Source organism: Coregonus lavaretus, assembly GCF_964263955.1.
Source record: "Coregonus lavaretus genome assembly, chromosome: 26".
Lineage (NCBI taxonomy): Eukaryota > Metazoa > Chordata > Actinopteri > Salmoniformes > Salmonidae > Coregonus > Coregonus lavaretus.
In genome coordinates this window covers 20,274,695-20,300,689 of record NC_140013.1, presented here as the reverse complement: position 1 = coordinate 20,300,689, position 25,995 = coordinate 20,274,695, and the positions used below count along the sequence as shown (strand labels likewise).

Below are 25,995 nucleotides of genomic sequence, written 5' to 3'. Positions count from 1 at the left end.
CATTCTTTGTGACGTTTGGCACAGAATCCTATCAACATAGAACAGAGTTTAAAATGGCCGCCAGCCTTTTCTCTCTCAACTGGTAGCAGTGTGAACCTGGGGGCCCAGTGAAGTACTGTAGTGGTAGATATCAGAGGAAAGCTGTCAGAGAGATGTGCTAGTGCAGTGTAACTGGAACTCCCTGGGCTTTGTTTATTTAGCCTATGGCCCTAAAACATGGCTCCAACTAGGCCTACATGGCCAAGCTGCAATGTCAAACTTGGCTATAACATGACCATTTTGTTTTCCCTACAATATGCTTATTTTAAGGTTAAGGGGGTCAGAGCCTTCCCTTTGATCCTCCATGTCCTAGTGTGTGTCTGTGCTTGCTCCTGGTTGGCTGAAGCAGTGTAGTAACCTGTAGCAGCCTAAACTGTGGCTTCTACTGCGTCGCCTCTCTGATAAAAATGGATTTGCTTCTTAAAGTTCTAAAGCAGATGAATAAAGGATTGTGACCAGTAAACAAAACACCATAGGAAGGTTTGTTTGAATCAAAACAAAATGATAGACATTTTCTATCACTTAGTAGGCCTAACTTGTGTGTGTTTAAAATAGGCCTAGTTTTATAGTCAACGTCTTACCGCCACATATTGTTGTTATAGGCTACTGTAGACACACAGATGGTCCACTTCCTCCATCTTGTTGAAGTGGGACACAGTTAACTAACGGTAGATAACTCCGTTCCGTACATATGTGGGCAACTGCAGCATTCAAACGAGGCTGCATTGAAAACTAATGGGACTGTAGCGACTGTGTTGGCATCAAAATCCGGGGTGTGAACTAAGTTTCGATTCAGCGTTGATTGACATGGTAATGGACCAATAGTATTGGAAAAAAGTAGAAAAAACTGACCCCGCTGACGCTGTACGTTAAAGTATGACATGTCACGACGTAACATAAGGCACGCATTATTCAACTCATTCTGTGCCGTACAGCCTCTTTCCACCAGGTGTAGCGCTTCTCTCACAGATTAAAAACAATAAATGATCAATGGTGAGTGTAATGGTGAGTGTAAAGTTAACAATTCAATGGTGAGTGTAATGGTGAGTGTAAAGTTAACAATTCGGGTGAAAAATGCCGGTTCTCCCCACGACATATCTCCCCCTTTCACATCCCCACCCGCCATTTTTAAAAAGACCCGGTGGAGCTCCATCGCTTTCTTCAATCATGCAGAGACGGGCAGCATGAAGGTCTTGTCATTGACTTTGCTAAAAAGGGGAGAAATTGTGCTTTACATTGGTATTCATATTACAGTTGACCTGGACGTTTTGGGGCGCTAAAATAAATCAAATCAAATCCCCAAGCCAGTGTGCTGCTGACAGTAGCTTTCTACCTGGCTGTATGTACAGTAAATGTGAGTGAGAGGGCTTCTCCAGACAGTTACCACAGCCACCTGCATTACAAAGCAAGAGGCCTGCATCACGATAAAGGGGTAGTACACTATGTTAACATGTAGGCCTAACTCACACTAACATTAGATAAGATGGTGGTATTAGTCTACTAAATGTGACAGACCTGTAAATGTAAGTGTCAAATTAATGGCAGTGTTGTTGTATTGCATAACAGGCAATGACATTTAATATGTCAGTGGCAGGAAAGGGAAGTGGATATGAGGTGTGTGTATGTGTGTGTGTGTGTGTGTGCGTGTGTGTGTGTGGACGTGTTTAACTTTAAGAATAGTAAACCAAGAAAAATTTGACCAACTGGGGACATTTTGTTGGTCCCCACAAGGTCAAATGCTATTTCTAGGGGGTTTAGGGTTAAGGTTAGAATTAGTGTAAGGGTTAGAATTAGGTTTAGGGTTAGGGTTAAGAGCTAGGGTTAGTTTTAGGGTTAGGAGCTAGGGTTAGGTTTAGGGTTAGGTTTAAGGTTAGGTTTTTGGGTTAAGGTTAGGGTTTAGGTTAGGGTTAGGGTTAGGGTAAGGGTACGGGTTAGGGTTAGGTTTAGGGTTATGGAAAATCGGATTTTGAATGGGACTGAATTGTATGTCCCCACAAGGTTAGCTGCGCAAGACTGTGTGCGTGTGTGTGTGAGATAGTGAAGTGTAGGTGTGTTTAAGGACATATTCAATCTCTCCCTATCCCAGTCTGCTGTCCCCACATGCTTCAAGATGGCCACCATTGTTCCTGTACCCAAGAAAGCAAAGGTAACTGAACTAAATGACTATCGCCCCGTAGCACTCACCTCTGTCATCATGAAGTGCTTTGAGAGACTAGTCAAGGATCATATCACCTCTACCTTACCTGTCACCCTAGACCCACTTCAATTTGCTTACCGTCCCAATACAGCCACAGACGATGCAATCGCCATCACACTGCCCTATTTAATCAAATCAAATCAAATTTTGAACAAGAGGAATACCTATGTAAGAATACTGTTCATTGACTATAGCTCAGCATTCAACACCATAGTACCCTCCAAGTTCATCATTAAGCTCGAGGCCCTGGGTCTGAACCCCGCCCTGTGCAACTGGGTCCTGGACTTCCTGACGGTCCGGCCCCAGGTGGTGAAGGTAGGAAACAACACCTCCACTTCGCTGATCCTCAACACTGGGGCACCACAAGGGTGCCTGCTCAGCCCCCTCCTGTACTCCCTGTTCACCCATGACTGCGTGGCCACGCACGCCTCCAACTCAATCATCAAGTTTGCAGACGACACAACAGTAGTAGGCTTGATTACCAACAATGAAGAGACAGCTTCATGGAGGAGGTGAGGGCTGTCGGAGTGTGGTGTCAGGAAAATAACCTCTCACTCAACATCAACAAAACAAAGGAGATGATCGTGGACTTCAGGAAACAGCAGAGGGTGCACCCCCCTATCCACATCGACAGGACCGCAGTGGAGAAGGTGAAAGCTTCAAGTTCCTTGGCGTACACATCACTGACAAACTGAAATGGTCCACCCACACAGACAGTGTGGTGAAGAAGGTGGAACAGACTTCTACAGATGCACAATTGAGAGCATCCTGTCGGGCTGTATAACCGCCTGGTATAGCAACTGCACCGCCCGCAACCGCAGGGCACTCCAGAGGGTGGTGTGGTCTGCCCAACACATTACCGGGGGCAAACTACCCGCCCTCCAGGACACCTACAGCACCCAATGTCACAGGAAGGCAAAAAAGATAGTCAAGGACATCAACCACCCGAGCCACTGCCTGTTCACCCCGCTATCATCCAGAAGGCGAGATCAGTACAGGTGCATCAAAGCTGGGACCGAGAGACTGAAAAACAGCTTCTATTTCAAGGCCATCAGACTGTTAAATAGCCATCACTAGCACATTAGAGGCTGCTGCCTATAGACATAGACTAGAAATCACTGGCCACTTTAAGAAATGGAACACTAGTCACTTGAATTATGTTTACATAGCTCTTCTATACTATTCTACTGTATTTTAGTCCATGCCACTCTGCCATTGCTCATCCATATATGTATATATTCTTAATTCCATTCCTTACTTAGATTTGTGTGTATTGGGTATATGTTGTGAAATTGTTAAATATTACTTGTTAGATAATACTGCACTGTCGGAGCTAGAAGCACAAGCATTTCGCTACACTCGCAATAACATCTGCTAAACATGTGTATGTGACCAATCAAATTTGATTTGATTTGATTTGTTTGTGTGTGTGTGTGTTGGGGTCAGACCGGGAGGGATCCATCTCTTTTACTGTAAGTCAGCAGCGTAAAGCTTGAACAGGAAGTGATGTTATGTGTGCATCCCAAATTACACCCTATTCTGTATCTAGTGCACTACTTTTGGTCAAAAGTAGTGCACTAGATAGGGAATAGGGTGCCATTTGGAATGCAACCTATTTGATAGGTGTAGAAATCGCTTAGTTACCCTGGTGTTTGTGGTTAACATGATGTAGCGCCTAGCACAACAGAACATTGTGTTCAATCACAGGGCTTGTGAACAGAGCTAGTGTGTTCTGCAGAGCAACCACACACACCAACACTTTTGTCACAGCCAATTGCAGCTCAAATTTAGACCTTAATGCCTCGATCACACTGACAGCGTCATTGCATTTTGGTACACCAGAAGTACATTCAATTCCAATGGAACGCTGCGTTTTCCTTGCAGCATTGCGATGCAGAGGCAGTTGCAGTGCGTTCTGTGTGGTGCATACGTTGGATTTATCGAACATATGCGTCAAACTGTATGTGTAGACGGCTTGACAGAAATGGTAGCAGAAAGTGAATGTTGTTGCACACATATCCAGATGATGCTGCGTACCATTTGCAATGACGCTGTCGGTGTGATCGAGGCGTAAACCCTCCTGATACCTCTGCCCCAGACCATTATACAAACAGACACAGGCCCTCTCATGCATTCCCTTCAAAATCAAGCTGCTTTTTCACACCGACCGAACAACAGACGAGCGGGGGCTGAGGAGGAAGATAAGATGAGGGAGGAAATCTCATCTGCATTCATCTGTTAAATAAAAACACAACCTTTCAATGAACCTCACAGCCAGTCAGCCAGCCAGCCAGCCAATCACCTCACAGGCAGCCAGGCAGCCAGGCAGCCAACCAGTAGCCTACAGGCAGTATATCTAAGACATGCTGTGTGAAGAAGCATAATAAAAAGCCTATCACTATCAACCTGAAAAAAACAACTATTTCAAATAGAGATTTGTTACTGTGGGAGACTGTCAATGTTGGGTTTTGGTAATGTACTGTGCTGTAAACAGGTGTCCTTGTGTATTTATCCACGTTGATTGACAGCTCGAGTCAAATCAAAAGAAAGAAAGAGGGAGATGTGAACGAAGCTTGTGGCTGAAAAGTCTTCTAACTCCTCCTGGCTAATCTGGGGGATTAGGAGCTATAAATGGCAGCCAGTCTCTTGCTGATGATGAATGCCATAAACAGACATCTTGTGTCAAAACAGGTCCCTTTCTATAAGAACTATATATGGCAGTCGCTTGCTGTTGATGAATGCCACGAACGGCCATCTTGTGTCAAAACAGGTCCCCTTCTATAAGAACTATATATGGCAGTCGCTTGCTGTTGATGAATGCCATGAACGGCCATCTTGTGTCATACAGGTCCTTTCTATAAGAACTGCATGACTCAAGACTGAGTCTAATACTACTCCTCCGCAATACTTCTGTGAGCTTTGAAGCACTAGATGCAAGAAATGCAGATCAGTGTCAGCCCATGCTGTAGTGTGTCCAGTTTTGGAATAACCTGAGGCTCTATCATATACTGTAGCCTTGTCGTCTACTGTGTATGAATATAAGGACTGTACATAAAGCATAGAACCTGCATAAAACCCATATTCCTATTACGTGGAGTTCATATCACTGTGCCATGTTGTATGTCGACACATCTGTTCCAAGACATATCTGAAAATGTTCTGCATCACACTGTGATGTATTACAGGCAGACGCCTGGCAGTAACAGCCAAATGGCTTTCTGAGCTAGAGTGTGTAAAATGTCTTTCTTATCTCGTTTTTTTTCTTCATTTGAGTCAACGCTCTTATCCAGAGCAACTTACAAGAGCAGTTAGGGTTAAGTGCCTTGCTCAAGGGCACCGACAGATTTTCCACCTAGTCGGCTCAGGGATTTGAACCATCAACCATTCGGTTACTGGCCCAACACTCAACCGCTAGGCTACCTCTCGTTAAATTCCAGACAGAAAAAGACACACGGACACAGACACACGCGTACAGACACACACACATACACACAGCAGGAGGCCCAGTGGTCTGACACCACTTTATCAGATCACTGTAATGTAGCATTTCATTACCCTGATTTTTCATGACAACAACAATATAACTTACATCTATACAGTACAAACAGATCTGAGATCAGCTGATAGCGTTTCATTATCATTTGAATGAACACTAACATGAGCCGTTCTGCTCTGCTTTGTTTCGTGTCTTGTTGTGTCTTGTTTATGCAAAGTACACAGGTGGAGAGGAGGAAAGGTAGAGGAGGAGGAGAGGTGGGGGGGGGAGCAGAATGTCCTGGCACGGCATCAGAAGGAGCGTTGCTAGGTGATGCTGTTAAAGGAAAAGGAAGTGAAGAGGTGCCTTCCTCAGGGAGAGAGAGGGAGAGAGAGGGAGAGAAAAAGAGGGAAAGAGAGAGAGGGAGGGAGAGAGAGCAAGAGAGCGACAGAGAGAGAGGGAACCTGGGAGACGCTGCCACTTCAGAGCCTTCCAGCAACTGGCTGCCACCGAGCTGCAGACACACACACACGGACAAGCACACGGACACACACACACACAGTAGCACAGGAACACATACACACACACGCATGGCCACATATTATTCATAAACACTCAAACACTCATAGAGCAGGGTCCCTTATGCTCACACATGCACAGACAGAACCACACATAGGAATCCAGACCAACCAGATCTCCTTGACCATATGGAGCAGCGGCAGCCCATAGAATACAGACTGAGAGGACAGTGACACCCTATATCTAGTTACACCCAGGATCCTTGATTCACACACAGAACAACCCAACTATACACACAAAGAACCATCCATCGATATGTACACACGCACAGACAAACCACAGGGCCTGTCTGTGCTGCAGAGCTCAGCTAATACAAAGCATCCCATATAGCACACACTGATATACTGTGTCTAGACTAGAGACAGAGAGGACACTGTGAATACTGTATCCACAGGATCCTAATACTCTCAGAATGACCCATAGAGCTCGACTCACACTCTGTGAAGCCCATTTATATCACCACACAGTATCTACAGTGCCTCCATAAGCACATAAATAAGACCAAGAGCTCACATTATTATCAGAATGCAGAGGTGCCAGACTGCTTCCGTTAGCATGACATGCTTCCTCACAAACAGGGAACACAAACGTTTATCAGTTATGAAATATGTCAATATTAGAGTTGGTTCTCATGAACTTATGCTGTATAATGTCACCCACCCGTCATTTTAATATCCAGTTTGTTAGTCAGTACAGGTTGATGATTGGCCACCTGTATGGCATTTTTCTTGTGATGCAGTACACACACACGCTGAAGTCAGCAAGACAATAGTGGTACACTGTAGACTAGACTACAAAGTCAACTGGCCTTTTAACTGCACAGTGCAGTGGCATCCCTCAAGTCTCTGCCAAGCAGCTCCTGTCTGATATCTGCACAGCCAGCAGTTTGAAGGGAGTGTTTTGGTGAACTTCATTACAGAGAGAATCCCTCTGCTTTGTAGAGTAAGCAGTAAGCCACTGCTCAATGTTCTGACTCACTGAACCATGCTGGTACTGGAAGATCAATACACCTGACAATGTAGGGATCTACAAGTAAGTCGCTTTTTGGATAAAAGCGTCTGCTAAATGGCATATTATTATTATTATATTATTACAAGCATTTCACTAATGTATGTGACCAATAACATTTTATTTTATTTTGACTGCAGACTTTGATACGATGCAGGTCCATTTGTGCTCTGCCCTGCTGCATACTGGAAGTGTGCTTGGACCAATCAGACTGAATTTAGACAGAGACAAATGTATTAATCACAAAGGATTGCACACACGCATACACACAGAGACACATACACATACACACACACATATACACACACACACACACATACATATACAGTGGGGAACATTTTTATTTAGTCAGCCACCAATTGTGCAAGTTCTCCCACTTAAAAAGATGAGAGAGGCCTGTAATTTTCATCATAGGTACACGTCAACTATGACAGACAAATTGAGATTTTTTTTCTCCAGAAAATCACATTGTAGGATTTTTAATGAATTTATTTGCAAATTATGGTGGAAAATAAGTATTTGGTCACCTACAAACAAGCAAGATTTCTGGCTCTCACAGACCTGTAACTTCTTCTTTAAGAGGCTCCTCTGTCCTCCACTCGTTACCTGTATTAATGGCACCTGTTTGAACTTGTTATCAGTATAAAAGACACCTGTCCACAACCTCAAACAGTCACACTCCAAACTCCACTATGGCTAAGACCAAAGAGCTGTCAAAGGACACCAGAAACAAAATTGTAGACCTGCACCAGGCTGGGAAGACTGAATCTGCAATAGGTAAGCAGCTTGGTTTGAAGAAATCAACTGTGGGAGCAATTATTAGGAAATGGAAGACATACAAGACCACTGATAATCTCCCTCGATCTGGGGCTCCAAGCAAGATCTCACCCCGTGAGGTCAAAATGATCACAAGAACGTTGAGCAAAAATCCCAGAACCACACGGGGGGACCTAGTGAATGACCTGCAGAGAGCTGGGACCAAAGTAACAAAGCCTACCATCAGTAACACACTACGCCGCCAGGGACTCAAATCCTGCAGTGCCAGACGTGTCCACCTGCTTAAGCCAGTACATGTCCAGGCCCGTCTGAAGTTTGCTAGAGTGCATTTGGATGATCCAGAAGAGGATTGGGAGAATGTCATATGGTCAGATGAAACCAAAATTGAACTTTTTGGTAAAAACTCAACTCGTCGTGTTTGGAGGACAAAGAATGCTGAGTTGCATCCAAAGAACACCATACCTACTGTGAAGCATGGGGGTGGAAAAATCATGCTTTGGGGCTGTTTTTCTGCAAAGGGACCAGGACGACTGATCCGTGTAAAGGAAAGAATGAATGGGGCCATGTATCGTGAGATTTTGAGTGAAAGCCTCCTTCCATCAGCAAGGGCATTGAAGATGAAACGTGGCTGGGTCTTTCAGCATGACAATGATCCCAAACACACCGCCCGGGCAACGAAGGAGTGGCTTCGTAAGAAGCATTTCAAGGTCCTGGAGTGGCCTAGCCAGTCTCCAGATCTCAACCCCATAGAAAATCTTTGGAGGGAGTTGAAAGTCTGTGTTGCCCAGCGACAGCCCCAAAACATCACTGCTCTAGAGGAGATCTGCATGGAGGAATGAGCCAAAATACCAGCAACAGTGTGTGAAAACCTTGTGAAGACTTACAGAAAACGTTTGACCTGTGTCATTGCCAACAAAGGGTATATAACAAAGTATTGAGAAACTTTTGTTATTGACCAAATACTTATTTTCCACCATAATCTGCAAATAAATTCATAAAAAATACTACAATGTGATTTTCTGGAATTTTTTTCCTCATTTTGTCTGTCATAGTTGACGTGTACCTATGATGAAAATTACAGGCCTCTCTCATCTTTTTAAGTGGGAGAACTTGCACAATTGGTGGCTGACTAAATACTTTTTTTCCCCACTGTACATACACCCTCCATAGATGCGTAGATCACCTGGGCCACTTTGCTCAATGATATCAATAGGCTGTCTCTACTGAGACGGTTATGTATTGTAACATGCAGTTCAACTCCCGGTGGGATTGCAGAAATGTCCTTGTGATGGTTTTCTCTGTAAATTAAGCCATAGCTTGATTAGCCTAGTTACTCCAGGGAATACTGGTAAATGTCATCATGGACCAGGTTGTTACTGTGATGTGGTTAATGAACAAAACTGTTTTAACATTCAATTACAATTACAATGTATAATCTTCCTCTTCTCTCCCCTCCTCTCGTCCTCTCCTTTCCTATCTCCCTCTCCACTCCTCCTCTCCTCTTCAAGGATAACCATTCAGATGAATAGGAAGTGGAACCTCTTCATGTTGAATATGATGATTCATGACATATTTGTCGTCACTCCGTCTTTCTGTCCCTCTCAATGTTTTAGACGTAAATCACAATCTTGAGTTGTTGTTCCTTGTGAGGTAATATACACAATGATCACTTAAATCACCCTTAAAGTACAGCGGATGAGGTCTGTTAGGATTTTAACAGCGGCTATGACGTACGGCCATCTATTATCTACATGCAGGCCTTTCTCAGTGAGGAGAGAGACACATTTAGGAACTGTGATTGCAGGGCTTTTTGGTGACTCGTTGGGTATGAAATTTGTTTACAAGTAGAGTATATTTATTTCTATGCAAATGTTCACACTGTCTGATCATGATGAGGGAAATTGGCGCAGGTTAATTAGCATGGTGTGGAATGTCTGATGCATCTCTCTGCGTCTGTAATTCTGGCTGACGTTACGGTAAGTCATCGTGACAGTCTCTGATGGAACAGGGTATTTTGTCCTGTTGTCCATGTGCCTTTTGGCATTTCCTGCACAAATGTCTCTGATGCTATCTTACTCTGAGCCTTCAACATTTCAGACCCTATTACTTCAGATGGCTCAATGACTATTGGACCAAGGTACAGATAATGTAGTGGTAATATCATTGTCATCTTTTGTGTTGAGAAATGGAGTATTGGTCACTTTGGGTGTGTCTCAATAGTCTCTCCTCGTCTCCTTCCCTTCTACACTGACATGAATGAACTGAACAGGTGAAAGCAATTTCCTGGTTCTTCCATAATTTATTTTGTCTGTGTGTTCAGATCATTAAAGGGGAGGAAGCCACTTTTGACTATTGAGATGTGGCCTTCTTTGTACTATGGGTCATGGGGACAACTATTGAGATGCAGCCTTTGTACTGCAGTATGGGTAGTGGGGCTGATACAATTTGTTCATGGCGCTCCTGTTTAGCTAGCTGATCTATAGCCGTCTCATGTTCTGAGAACATCACTCTCACAGTAAGGGAGGCAAGGATGCCATGTGCCAAGAACATAGTGCCACTGTTGCCAGGGTAACAGCGGTGTCCGTTCTAACACACTGTGGTTGTGGTTGTCATGGCTGTAGACATGTGGGTGGAGCTTTTGGGTTTGACTGACAAATTGGAAAAAGGGACGCCATGTAATAGAAATTGAATGGTCATAATAACGTAATTTCTTACAATTTTGCGGACGGCACAGCATTTTTTTTTCAACCAGAGATTGAATGTACTCTACACTTGACTTTTCTAACACTGTAGTTAAATGGCGCTGTGATGCAGCATGGTTGTATGTTGATGAGGATTTAATGGCCGCACTATCCTGCTCTACCACTTGTTAGCCGATGCCTGGACACAACGTGTTAGCTCTTAGATGACACCTACCGTATGGCACCAGAGTCAGAGTGCACATTAAGGTCATTCAGTCACTACACACATAACTGACCTACAATCATGTTATAGAGCTGTAATAGTCTATAGTGTTTTGTTATGAATATCTACATTTTATCACTGTAGGTCTGTTCTATAATGCTTTGTTTATTATTGAGGGGACCGCAACAGTTGAATTTGAATAGTATTATTTCACACCGATTTGAACCAGAATGACCTGTGCTCACCAAGGAGCAAAAGGTTAGCCTACATGCTGTAAGTTAGTGTTTGAACTCAATAGTCAATGATCATTATTTAAGATGTACAGCCCTCAATATCCCTACCGTTTATTTACCACATTTACCCCGAAATCCCTGTGTTATTCACATACAGGTACAGTATCTACCTCAATACTCCAGTATCCCTGCACATTGTGCATTTTGAATTGGCACTGACCCTGAATATAGCTGACATTCTTCTGTTTTTGTATTTTTCTTCCTCTCTTATTTCTTATTTCTCATGATGTATATATATATATATATATATATATATATATATATATATATATATATATATATATATATATATATATATCGTTTTCTTATTAGTTATTCTATTTTGATATTGAATACTGCACTGTTGGATAGGGCATGTCACTGTACTTTGTGAACCACTGTAGCCCTCAGAGATTACAGTAGGTTGGCCTCAGAAGTAAATATCACAGAGTTTGTTGTTGCTGGTTTAAGATGGAGAGCTGCTTACATGTGCAGTAAATCTGTTGACTGGTCTGTTATTCCAGCAGACATGTGATGTGGTGTGGCTGGACTGACTTCCGGTTATGTCCCAGTGCTGAGTGCTTTCCAATCAACTCCACTCTCACCTGAGATAACCTTTCTGGCCTTAGACATAGACCCCTGGTCTTACCTATTAAAAATATCCATTACCCCACCAGTACAGAATACACACACACGCACACACACACATACACACATATACAATATATACAGTTTTTACTATCTATCTGTGGGTGTAGTAGTACTGTGGTGTGGATTATAATGATAAGTGGGTTGTAGGTGAGATGGAAAGTAGCCAGGAGACCCAGTCACAACTCACAAGGGAATTACTGCCATCTGCACAACACACACACACACCCACAGCACACACACACACACACACACACACACACACACACACACACACACACACACACAGCAGTCCAAAGCCTGCTGTCAATTATATGAATGAACCTAACAACACCGGGCCCTGAGCAAGGAACAGGGGGCGTCGTCTTAAGACCTCAGCAAATTTGTGTGAAGGCCCTTTGAGTCCAACAATCCCTCCTCCTCCACTCACACACACACACACACACACACACACACACACATACACACACACACACGTATGTGAGTGCACACATACACACAGACACACACGCGTGCATGCGTATACACAAACACAAGACCGTGCATACTCACATACGCATACACACACCTCCCCTCTCTCCATGTAGCACAGCTAGGTAACAGGAAGGCTAAAAATATCTCCTGGTCATTGGCTAGCCAGTTTGGTCCATCTGCTTCCTAACCCTTAGGTAAGTAAAGAACTGAAGAGAGAGAGAGAGCGAGAGAGCGAGAGAGAGAGAGAGAGAGAGAGAGAGAGGGAGAGAGGGAGAGAGAGTGTGTGCGTGCGTACGTGTGTGTGCGCACCAACAGTGTATGTTTTGCGTGTGTGTGTGTGAGGGCTCTCTGAACTCTTACTAGAACGTGCTCTTACTATTCTACCTTGTTACAGTTTTGACAGGAAGTTATATCAAAGGCTTAGAGACAGGTGCCCACCTGTAGTTTACATTAATGGGATGCAGGTAGGGAGGGGTGTATGAAAGGGGTGCAGTGGTCAATGTGTGGGGTGGTGTCGGGGGAATGGGGGTTACAGTACAGCAAAACCTATAGTTTCCCCAAATCCCCTTAACGTCTTCCAATCTGTCCATGTGACGGTGAAACAATGTAAGCCTCTTAGTCCTAATCCACAGCCTGTGGGGAGGTGAGTGTATGTCACCGGGCTGTAGATGTTGTCCCTTAGGCACAGATCTGCAAAAAGGGTGTTATCTAGAACCTAAAAGCGTTCTTCACCTTTCCCCATAGGAGAACCCTTTGAAGAACCCTTTTTGGTTCCAGGTAGAACTCTTTTGCGTTTCATGTATTACCCTTTCCACAGAGAGGGTTCTACATGGCACCCAAAATGATTCTACCTGGAACCAAAAAGGGTTCTACCTGGAACCAAAAAGGGTTATTCTATGGGGAGAGCCGAATAACCGTTTTGGAACCCTTTTTGTGTGGGATCAGCGTACAGTACCCTCAACCCAAACCTTAGGTTAAGTTGGCTGGCACCCTGGTGTTGCCCTGGTGTTGTCGACACCATGCTCCAAGCAAGTGAGCAGTATTGGAACCACAAGTGTTGGTTAGTGTTCTATTTCTGTCCTAATATTTTGTTTATCCACATATTCCAAACTGTCAGTTCTGTGAGAGGGCCTTATAGAAGTGTCTCATATTCCAAACTGTCAGTTCTGTTAGTGTGACACAACAACTGTGGGCCTGCATGTTATCACAGAGAAGTTCTCCAGTGACTATAAGACTGTGGTTATTGTCAGTGTCACATCTTGGCAGACGCAAGGATTAGAGGAGTAAAAATAGCGCTTTCTGTCTCTCTGTTAGGTGAGGATCTGACAGGCAGGCAAAGTGGCTGGATGGGGCAGGGTCAGAGTGCTTAGTGAAGGCTCATGTTTTGGAAGAGCTGAATAAATGTGCACAAGGCTGTAACAACTGCAGAATTGTCTTCTAACATAGATATTATTACTTGTAGTCCAGGTGTACAAGTGTACCAAGTTTCATGCTTTTACATTCCTTTATTTGATAAAAGTGAATTTTTATACTAATATAAGGCCGATACGTAAAGCTTAATAATGAGCAGTGATACTAGCAAGAGCAGTGTGCACGTTTCTTCTTTTTTCTCATACTAATATATTTAAAATGTCTGGTCTATTTGTATGCAAGAGGTTGACAATTCTAGAATGTTCATGAACGTAAACAAAAGTATCGTAAAAGTATCACATAGTCTTTGTGGAACTACTGTTCATTCCTTTGACTAAAATATGTTCTGTAGAGTATGTAGCCCTACTGTAGCCCTACTGTATTCCGATTAAAAGGTGTTCTGTCCCCTTTCTGTTTCAGACTACCTATGTTCCCCAGAGGAGAACGTTCACATGATCGACTTCACACGGTTCAAGATCCGAGACATGGAGACAGGGACGGTGCTGTTTGAGATCACCAAACCCCCTGCACCAGGTACGTGCTATGTCGAAACTATCATATTATATAGTACATATATTAGATACATGTACTGTGTATGAGCTATATGTTGGGAATGTACTTTATCAAGATATGGAGACAGGGACGGTGCTGTTTGAGATCACCAAACCACCAGCACCAGGTCAGTAAAAGGTCTGTCTGTGCTATATATAACCATTAGTATTTGTGTTCCCTAACATATTCATAGATACATGTTAACATATTCTCTATTATTAGAGCCTAGGATATATGACTTGTGGCACTAAACTACAGGTCATAGCTTCTGATGACGAAGAGGTTTTAAGACCTACAATATGTGTGAGCAGCATATACCTCTGGGTTAACAAGTCCCAGGCAGTAATATGCATGATTCATGAATTAATTACTCCTATTAGCTAGGTCGCTACTGAGAAGGTGTTATTTCGCTGTGTGAGTTGATCATCTAAGGCTCTGAAACAGTGTCTATTCAGAGAGGTACACAGCAGAGAGACCGTCTTCAAAAACGCAGGCTTGTTAACGCGGTCTCTTTTGTGACACTGTGGCAGCGGGCGAAAAGAAGGACTTGGACCCCAACGGAGGCCGCTTCGTCCGTTACCAGTTCACCCCTGCCTTCCTGCAGCTGCGCCAGGTCGGAGCCACGTAAGTCACAGCTAAGATGGCCGCCAGGGTGTGTGTGGGTGTGGGCATGGGTGTGTAAGGGTGGTGGTGTGGTGGCCATTCAGTGCCCTGCTGTTCTCTTCTGAGAGGAGACAGATGGGGAGGGCTATTCTCGGTGGTGTGTGTGTGCGTGCGTGCGTGCGTATTTGTGAGTGACAGATACCAAGGAGGCAGGAAGGCCGTACAGTAGGGGGCAGAGAGAAAGAGAGAGGGAGAGAGACAGGAAGGCAGAGTGAGGGAGAAAGAGAGAGAGATGAGATGAGTCAGGCCAGTTGTTATTAATTACTGCAGTGGGCTAAATGAGTGTTTCTTGGTAGTCTTAAACAAATCTACTTTAAAACCAAAGTATACACCTCACACACATGGTTATGGGCTTAAAAATAAGAAGACAGCTGTACCATGTCAGATATAGAGTTGAAATGTTTGGAGTTTGCATTCCAATATTACACTTTATATACATCACAGAAGACTGAAATATAACAAAACCGTTTGACATAGAAACACCAGATTTTCGGCTGTAAAAAAAATTATATATTTATTAATTATGAAATTATGAAACATATGAATAACATTCCACCAATGAGGCCACTGTTTCATTGGACTGCAGGAAAGGGCTACGGTAGAGGGGGCAAATTAGGAAACGTAATTATACTTCCCTTCTGCAGCAAACTATAACAAACAAATGATGTGTGTAAGTGTGTTTCCAATAGTTTATCGGATCTCTCTGTCCCCCTGTCCTCTCTGACACAGTGTGGAGTTCACAGTGGGAGACATGCCCATCAACAACTTCAGGATGATTGAGAGGCACTACTTCAGAGAGCAGCTCCTCAAGAGCTTTGATTTTGAGTTTGGTTTCTGTATGCCCAGCAGCAAGAACACCTGCGAACACATCTACGAGTTCCCCCCTCTGTCAGAGGACATCAGTGAGTATAGATACACATAGAAACAGAGACGCAGACATAGCACTCATGCATTCACGCACTTCCTGTACCCATAAGACACAGTCCAACACAAACACACATACACACATTCACTAAAACACACACACTCACGCAAACACACACACACACACACACACACACACACACACACACACACACACACACACACACTGATATGTCCTTCCTCTGTCTTCTTCCTCAGTGCGTGAGATGATCCTACACCCATACAAAACGCAGTCCGACAGCTTCTACTTTGTGGACAACAAGCTGGTGATGCACAACAAGGCAGACTACTCCTACAGTGGGAGTCCATAGGAGCACAGGACCCCCCTAGACACCGAGACCCTCCCCAACTCCAACTCACCATGGGACCACGGACAGACAGACAGACAGACGGACGGACGGACGGACAGATGACGAACAGCGAGACGTATGGACGGACTGACAGGTCACAAGCAACAGGACTGATGGACAGCCTCTCGTACGCTTAGCAGCTTGATTTCTCCAATCAGAATTCCCCCATTGCTTGTTATCGCCTCAATTGCAATCCCCTACTCCAGTCTCTTGCAATGACCTCTCAACTTGTGTTTCTGTGTCTGATAGAGAGTGTTGTAGATGTGTACACAATCTAGCATACATAACCACACACAGACTTTCGCTATGGGACACATCTGATGTGGCCTGATCTAGACTAAATAAAAGCACAACCAGGACAGTATATAAGGGCCAGTAACAATGAGTGAGATTGAATGTCTAGTCAGTGTGTTCTGAAGGGCTCAGTCAGTCTGCTAAAGAGAAAAAGAGAGCGGGAAAGAGAGAATAAGGAGAGACAGGAAGAAATGGAGAGAGAGAGAAAGAGAGATAGAGAGAGGGTCTGCTTAACTTATTGACATTCAGCTATTTAAACAACAGAGACAGACAGACAGACCAGCCAGTTGTCTGTCGCAGGACCAAGTGACACAGACATACAATTCTCTGACATCATCAAAACATGTATTCTTGTCGAGCAAGCAGAACCTATATATTTCTACTAGGGTTCTGCAACTTTTTTTTACTCTTAAAGAAAGTCTAAAAAGTTTCTTGAATTTCTAATAAATAACCATTAGCTCTGAATGACTCGTTGTCCCTGATAGGAATAGTACTACCGTTTGATGAGGTTCTTTGTCGATCACCATTCCAGTAGAAACCAGTTGAATGCCATTAGGGCACAGTACATCATAAAATGGAACAGGTACTCATTTCATGTGAATGTGTCGTATTTAGGGTTGTACAATTCTAGCTTTCTCAAAATTCACTGGTTTTCCAGATGTCCCGGTTGGAGGATTCCTGGATTTCTTATTCCAGCCTGATTCTAGGAATCTTCCAACCCGGACTTCCAGAAAACCTGGAAATATTAGGAAAGTTACTGGAATTTTGCAACCCAGGTCGTGTTTATTTCCACATACTCATAGTTTTATGTTCTAAAGTATTTTTTTAAATAGCCACTTTGAGGAGTTAAAAGGAGGCGAAGGATAGTCATATAGGAACTCAAAACCAGATATTCATTTTGATATCCAGCACATACTATTTAGTCTCAAGATATCTGCATATTTATTTAAAAGAAATGTGGTTATTGTAAATTAAAACAAAACATGATGTAAAGTTTGGACAGTTGAAATGCCACTCTGAGAAATAAATATGTGATTTTTTTGGGAAGTCTTGAAATGCGTCTTGTGGTCTTTTTTCACTTGATACAAAGATGGTAAAACGATGGCACCAGCTACAATATGTGGGAACAGACAATTATTACAAAACATTTTTACAATTACTGGATAGATCTGTGATGGACAGAAATTAGAACAAAGGAATTGCATAGATAGACACAGAACAAATTGTCTAGACTAGAATATAAATTAATGAATGAGTTCAAGCAGATGACTCAGTTAAGTCATACAAGAAAAATGACCTTTTCACACATGCTATGACTAAAATACACTCTCGAAAAATGTAACTGGTAAGCTGATGTCACCTTATCAATTTTCCTAATTATGGAAGCTAAATTATTAGATAGGGCCTGCAGGAACCAGGGGAAGCCTGAGAATAGTTGTCTGGCTGTGCCTTGATATTGACTTCCATCTTCAGTGGTAATTTAGCTAGAAAGCTTTGAAAACTATTTCTAGAAAGAAAATGAATTGAGTAAACAGTGAGTATGTTCCCTGTTTCGTATCAGAAATTATGCTAAGACACATTTTGTAATTAATTTCATTAGCTTTGAGCTAAAAAAAAACAGATGGCTTGAATCATCTCTTGTCACCACAAACTGTATAAAATGCAAGTTGCAATAGTGGGAACATATCACACCAGGGGGCTTATTCTGGAGAATGCGACTTCACAGAATGTTCAACATAGAAATGTATTGTGTAGAACAGATTTGCTTCTCTGTCGTGTAGAATAAGGAAGAAATGTCATCAGCGCTGTATTTCTGTCTACAACTCTAACGTTCCAATAAATAAGTCCCGGTCACTACAGCTCTCTGCTGCCATCTTGTGTGGAGTTAGGTGGTACTGCACTCTACTCCTAATCACTGAACAGTCAGGTGTGTCATGAGCTTTTGGATCCATTCATTCTCATGAATGTCAAGTCTTGACTTTGACCCATAAAAACATATTTTTAACACGGTTATGATAAAACCTGAACCCATACTCACACATTCTATTCAGGCTCATTGTAGACAAATTGAGTCAATGTGCTCTGCATGTTCAAAGCAAAGCAAAACATGACGTTTGATTGTGATCAAAATGTGCACAATATTGTCACTGTTTCATTGCTACATTCACTTTCAAACTGAGCCCTTTGTGATACGTTTTGACCTTCACAACTCCAGTTTTGAGTTGTCCTGGAGGTCCAGGGGGAAGGTCTTTGTGAGCTATTCCACGAAGGGATCCCTATTCCTTGGCTTCAAAGCAGAGGTATGGGGGTGTTCCCCATGGAAGTGAGGTAACCAGCCAAGCTCTCCACACCTGGGTAGGCTGTGTGGTACTGTCCATTAATATGGAGGTCTGATGGACCTCCACATCCTCCTCCCATCTCGTCCTCATCTTCCTCATCTTCCATCCCCAGCCCGACGGAGATCAACTCTGATGTCTGGTTGACAGGACCGGTGCTCCTCAGACTGGACCCCAGGAGGAGGTGTGTTGGCTGGGAAGAGGAGGGGGACGGGGAGGGGCTGATTACCACCAGCGAATCTGGAGCCAGGCTGTCCTCTCTCAGCTCCTCCCACAAGTAACCTGAGAGGAGAGAGAACAGGGTTGTAAATCTTGTTGTAGATTGTATAAAAATAATTCCTGAATATGGTTCTCTCTCTCTCTCTCTCTCTCTCTCTCTCTCTTGCGCTCTCTCTCTCTATATATATATATATCTTGCTCTCTCTCTCTTTCTCTCTGTCTCTGTCTCTGTCTTGGCCTCTCAATCTCTCTCTCTCTCTTGGCCTCTCAATCTCTATCTCTCTCTCTCTGTCTCTGTCTTGGCCTCTCTATCTCTCTCTCTCAACCTTACCGTGGAGCTGCAGGTCAGTCAAGCTGGGGTTGAGCGTGTCGATATCGTTATTAGCATCTCCATCTAGTTGTAGCTCCTGCATGCTCCTGTGCCCAACGTCATACTCTGCCTGTATGGTGGCGCTAGATGTGGGGGGTGTCTGCCCCGCCAGGGGGGAACCCAGGGTACCCACATTGGGGGGGATACCCGATGGAGGCTGCTGTCCGCAGGGGGAGTAGAAGGAGAATGGGTGGGGGGTGGTGGGGGGCAGGTAGCGGGGGTGCTGGTTGACCGACAGGGAGGGAGGGGGGACGTGGGGGTAGATGGGACGTCGGAGAGGTCGACTGGGCTCTCGAGGCTGGGATGTGAAGGAGGAAGGGGTAGGGTTGTAGATTGCCAGTGGGATCTGGTTGTGGTAAGAAGGTAAAGATTTCAGCTTCTCTGGTCTTTCCCCCAACAGGCGATCCAGGTCCTCTGAGAAAACAGAGAAAGAGAGAGAGGGAGAGACTGTGGGTAAATTGAGATGACCTTGCACTTATCTCCTGTAACAGCTGCCAAAAAGGCCGAGTAGATAGAATCACCAGACCGCTGGTGTTGCTCAGTCTCAAAGGTAACATACCATGTCTGTAACAGCACAATCTTATTTAGGGAGTCATTTATGCCATGATGGAACTGAGGATTGCCAAGCTTACCCTCCATATAAAACACTGGCATCCAAACTTTGAGGAAGCGCAAATAAAACATAGCCCAGGTCTAAGGGGAGTCCTTGTCTGTGATGTATAGACCACCTACCAGGCCTGGCCATGCTCTTGCGGACAGTGAGGGGGTCTTTGCGGCTCCACTTGTGTAGCTCCTCCTGCATCTTCTCTATCTTGGCTGGGTTGAGGGCCCACAGGCAGCCCTTACGCGAAGAGTTGCCAATCTTATTCTCCACCTTCTCAAAGCACTTATTCAGAGACAGGTTGTGGCGGACCGAGTTCTTCCATCCATCTGGAGCCGTCTGAGAGACAGAAAGGAGAGGAAAAACGTACAGTAACAGTGTATTTTAACATTTTCCATGGGATACTTTTTTTTCCTCCAATCTTTAATTGTTCAATTTCGATATACCATTGTACAGTTTGTATGTAAATAATCAAGGTATTGCTTTGAAGTATATTTAACATATTTATGAATTCCTTAAAGGGGCTATCTGCGATTGATGTATCAATTTTTTGACTTTTCAATTAATTATATTTACCCATCAGTGGAGGCTGCTGTGGGGAGGACGGCTCATAATAATTGCTGGAACGGCGCAAATGGAATGGCATTAAAACATTTGTTTGATGTATTTGATACCATTCCACCTATTCTGCTCCAGTCATTACCACGAGCCCGTCCTCCCCAATTACGGTGTCACCAACCTCCTGTGTTACCCATTGATCCTTGAAGAATATAACTTATAAGTTAGTTCAGAACCCAAAATATACGCTTGTTTTACTCCACTGTTTGTAAACATTAAATGTAAACAAACAATATACACCTTACATCCATAGCTCTGTCCAGCCCCATCCCTTAGCTTTTTACCAAAATGGGGCGGGCAGCAAGCTGAGTTTGTTTCAACTGCCGAAACCCTAATCAATTAAGTAATTCAAAATCAAGTTAAAAGTCAATAGGAACCAAAGCAGTGGAAATGCCACGTTGCACACACACACACCCCCAGAGGTAGTCTCTCAGTCATAGGTCTACTGAATGTTTGGCTGGAGAGGAGCCAAAGCTGTTGCAGTGCCACATTGCACCTTCCTCCACCAGACAGCCAGCCAATCATGGGTCTGAAACCACCAAGATGGATCGGAAGACACTGATCAAGCCCTAACGGGTATTAGCCGGGGTAGCCCACGGCTTGCCTCGTTAAACACTGGCTGTGTCCCAAATAGCACCCTGTTCCCTAGTGCACTACTTTTGACTAGGTCCTATAGGCCACACCTGTATTCTCTATAGAATAGGCAGGGGTCAATGATTTTACATTTTAGCAGACGTTCTTATCCAGAGCAACTTACAGTTAGTGAGTGCATACATTTTTCATACTGGCCCCCCGTGGGAATCAAACCCACAACCCTGGCATTGCAAGCGCCATGCTCTACCAACTGAGCTACAGGAGGCCCAACAAACGGCTTGGGACGAGGCTAGCCTACGGCTACAGCCGATTCTGCTTTGCCACACTGTTGAATCTATATACACTATTACAGTATAATTCATCATTCATCTATGGGGCTTGCCAGGAGATATGGAAACTGCCAGGTGGTAGACTCAATCCTTCCTACGCTCTAAATAAAATCTATGGTTTCTCTCTCTCTCTTGATATCTCTCTCTCTTTCTCTCTCTCCATCTCCCTCTCCCTCTCCATGTTTTTCTATAAAGGGCTTATCGCCAGATATGAGAGGATTGAAGATCAGTAGGTGTTGATCTCTCAGTGATTGACTCTTTCAAACCACATTACAAGGTATTTACTTTACAAGTGTCGTTATGCCCAATGCATGCCACTTGTGTGTCCTTGTATTCATCCGTTTTGGAAAGTTAGGTAATGCAAAGTTCATTCAATTTCTCAGTGCATGAAGGATTTATAGCAATGGTTATAACAACTCTGTCTGTGACATTGCACAGATAAAATACATAGGATGAGAATAATGAAAGAGTTATGAAAACACAGATGACTATTGGGTTAGTGAGAAGCCATAATGTCCTCCTGCTGTACCTTGAAGTAGGGGAAGTGTTCAGTCATGAACCCGTAGATCTCACTAACCGGGAGACTCCCTGTCTTACTGTTCCTCAAAGCCATGAAGATCAGGATGCTATGGATAGAAGACAAACATTGCAGTCAGTGTAGTCAATCGGTTGTAGTCAATATTATATTATTATTTTATATTATTATATATATTATTATGTATATTATATTATTGAACATCACAGTGTTGTTTATCCATTACATATACAGTACACTCTTAGAAAAGAGGGTTCCAAAAGGGTTCTTCGACTGTCCCCATAGGAGAACCCTTTTTGATTCCAGGTAGAGCCCTTTTGGGTTCCATGTAGAACTGTCTGTAGATGGGTTCTACATGGAATCAAAAAGGGTTCTACCTGGAACCAAAAAGGGTTATTCAAAGGGTTCTCCTATGGGGACAGCCAAAGAACCCTTTAGGGTTCTAGATAGCATATTTTTTTATACGAGTGTACATTCATGACAAGGATCCATGATGACATTCACAAGACACTAAAAGGAAACAGGGACATTCAAGTTGTTATTATCATACTAATTCAGACTCTGAGGAAAAAGTCAGAAAATAAGTATGGTAGATACAGTCGAATTGACATTATCGTAATTAAAAGCACGAACGGTCTTCCGTAGTGGGTTTGAATAAGAGGCTGTGCTATGTATGCAGAACCAGTGTAGATCTAGGGCATGGGCCACCTCACACACACACACACAACTCATCCACCTCACACACACACACAACTCATCCACCTCACACACACACACACACAACTCATCCACCTCACACACACACACACACACACAACTCATCCACCTCACACCTGCAAGCCTGAGGGATAAAGGTGATAAAAGACTCCATGAACGACTTATTTTTATTATGTAACATTGATACTTGATAGGAGTTTAGGTTAACTGGTTTAAGGGGTTATTAAAGAACTGACATGCTTACAGCTCAACCTCTTTTTGTTTCACCTTGTAAACATTATTTCAAACATGCAGAGAATGTGACGACAGACGCAGGGAGACAGGAAGCAAGTACAGGGTGAATTTTAATAATAAATAGACATGAAACAAAGCAAGACCAGCGTGTGGACGAGAGAAAGAAAACAACATCAATGCAACCCGGGGATCAAACTGAGGAACAGACAGATGTAGGGGAGGTAATTAAGCCGAGATGAAGATCAGGAGAGTCCAATGAAGCACTGATGAGCGTAACGATGGTGACAGGTGTGCGTAATGATGGGCAGCCTGGCGCCCTCGAGCGCCAGGGAGGGGGAGCGGGGGCAGGCGTGACAGAGAAAGAAGAGTGATGAAGAGTGAGAAATGGGTTTGATTAAATAAGGTCTTGATTGAATGAGGTCTTGATTAAATAAGGTCTTTAATATATAATTAACGTTGCACCAAAGTCCAAAACCTGACTGTACAGATTGGTAAAAAGGAAAAGTAATCCTTCTACCCCCATCCCCCCCCCCCCCCCCCAAAAAAAATAATAATAATAATAATAAATGGTAAAGTGGTGAATGCACCAATTTGTAAGTCGCTCTGGATAAGAGCGTCTGCTAAATGACGTAAATGTAAATGTAAATGTAAAACATTGTGATTATGCACATGTATGGAGTATCGAAGTAGAGTGTTCACCTGTATGAGTAGATGGGCTTGGGGAAGAGGGACTGCATGCTACTGTCCTGATGGGTTGGAGTGGAGAGGCACTGGAGAGAGTACTGACAACTTTTGGATTGTCCACTGGTAGAATACACACCTGATGAGAACTGGAGAGAACACACACACGCACACACACACACGTACACACACGCATACATACACACACATTGTTAGAGCAGAACTTGTATTACTTTAGCAACAGAGTGTGTACACAGTGAGGTTTTTCCAAACCGCACAGCTGTGTGCTGCAAAGCCTACTACTGTAAACAAGTTATTGGTATGATATAATCAAGCCCTATTGAGAAAAGCCCCTCTAAGAACCTCCCCCTTAAGTTAACCCCTCCCCCTGTACTTTGGTCTTGCCCGCTCACCTGCGGCAGTGGGGCTAGGGGGTTGTAGGAGGCGTGGCCTTGGGACAGGAAGCAGGCAGGTTCCTCGGGTGCTGCCGGTGGTTCTGGGTAAGAGCGCTGGGAGCCCTGCTGTGTTGAATGAAGGGAATGAATGAAGATAAATGCATGATACAAGTGATGAAATCCGAGGAAACTCATTGGCAGCACTAGTATCATCGTGATGTGGGTGGGTGGGTGTGGGTGGGTGTGTGTGTGGATAGGAGCTGTAGGTGTGTATGAGAGATCTGTCTATGGGGAACTGCTTGCGCATGTGAGGCTCTCCCCGATGGCTATGTACACATGGGTATGGTACTACAGTTCAGCTGGTGGCGTGTACTATGAATGAATAGCCATTTAGAGTATGAGTATCACTGTATCATACCATCAGTCTGGAAGCCTGGAAACTCCCGTTGTATGGATCCCAGGATGTCTGTTCCTCACTGGTAGATGTGTGTGTGGCAGCGAAGCTATCTGGAGCCTCTACCTCTCTGAGACAGACGAAGGTACGAGACCCAGGGGGACCAGGGGCCAGGCAACCTGTTGCAACCCCATCATCGCTGAACTGACGTCGGTAGGGGTGGAAGTGGTCAGCTGACCCTGACCCTAAGTTTGACCTTTGACTCTGTCCCACCATGGCTCCATCTACGCTGTGCCTCCTGCAGGTCTCTGCAGGGCCATTTTTCTGTCTGTAGGTGGCGCTCTCTCTCTCGCGCTGGGCAGTGGTAAATGACACAGAACTGCTCTCCTCACACTGAGGGGAGATTAATAAACAATTTGTTAGCTGGTTATTTAGCAACATCCAGAATCTCCTGGCTAGCATCTGCAACCAACAATGACCTACATTTTATCTCCTGGCATTGTCTGTGTCCCAAATGGCATCATATTAGGGAATAGGGTGCTATTTGGGACGCAAACATAATTTCTGTTCAAACACATCATGCCTGTAACGGGGGGGGGGGGGGGGGGGGGGGGTGTATTTATATCTCCAGATAGATAGAGATGTCCAGTATTTACTGGCACATTACTGCTCCAAGGGTGGGTAATTCATTAGTCCAAAAGAAGAGAAATGTGATTAATGTCAGGATAAAACTTTACACATTTCCTCCAAGGTCCTGTGTGTGCGATAGGTAGATAGTTTACATCCTTTTAGATTCACTCATAAACAATCTCTCTTTTGCAGCAGATCTGGGTTCAAATAGTATTCATTTTCTTTTAAATACTTTATCTGGCACAATGGAACCAATGAAAATGACAAATGAAAAGCAACCAATGGAATCCCCCAAAAATGGTCAATTTTTCAAAACCTGTCCATCTACCACTCCAGGCAGGCTGCAGTAAATGCTCAAAGTATTTGAAAGATAACAAATACTACTTGAACTGAGGTCTGGTTAGTCAAACAGCTATGGGCTGATGCACTAAAATCACAGTGTGGATTCTGGAATTACCACCGGAGGAACAGTAGCCTAATGCAGGTGCAGGAAAGGTGATTAGATGGGTAAAGCATCCATGGCTTTGGGCTAAATCAAAATGGAGGGAGTGTTTCCATGCCCAGGGCTAACATCTGGATTCTTTCTGGGTGAAACTGGGTAAACTGTAAAATAAACCGTTTTCAGTGGATTCTGGTACCTGTGAGTGTGCCATCTGCTGGAGGGGGGACTCTGGAGGCTCACAGGTGCGTAGGGAGGAGGCCTGAGTGGCTGGTGTCATTGTCAGGAACCTGTTGGCACTGGGTGTAAACGTGGAGCTGGGAGAGTCTGAAGACAT

General features: G+C 43.9%; 2 protein-coding genes across 2 annotated transcripts in view; one reads left to right on the top strand and one right to left on the bottom strand.

Annotated features, from left to right (window-relative positions):
• LOC311101274 (protein unc-119 homolog A-like) overlaps positions 1 to 17,619 on the top strand; it is a 24,605-nt gene extending 6,986 nt beyond the window's left edge. The window contains exons 2-5 of the mRNA XM_084142405.1: positions 14,204 to 14,317; positions 14,866 to 14,959; positions 15,728 to 15,900; positions 16,121 to 17,619. Of these exons, the coding sequence (XP_083998531.1) occupies positions 14,204 to 14,317; positions 14,866 to 14,959; positions 15,728 to 15,900; positions 16,121 to 16,233 (494 nt within the window). The 3' untranslated portion in view covers positions 16,234 to 17,619. The remainder of the gene's footprint in view (positions 1 to 14,203; positions 14,318 to 14,865; positions 14,960 to 15,727; positions 15,901 to 16,120) is intronic.
• Positions 17,488 to 25,995, bottom strand: LOC311101275 (forkhead box protein N1-like; the record flags this gene model as incomplete). The annotated part of the gene is made up of 8 exons (XM_084142406.1): positions 17,488 to 19,184; positions 19,453 to 19,905; positions 20,224 to 20,431; positions 22,163 to 22,259; positions 23,819 to 23,949; positions 24,214 to 24,321; positions 24,614 to 24,982; positions 25,858 to 25,995. The coding sequence occupies 8 exons, from the start codon at positions 25,993 to 25,995 to the stop codon at positions 18,856 to 18,858; spliced, it is 1,833 nt and encodes a 610-aa protein (XP_083998532.1). The 3' UTR covers positions 17,488 to 18,855.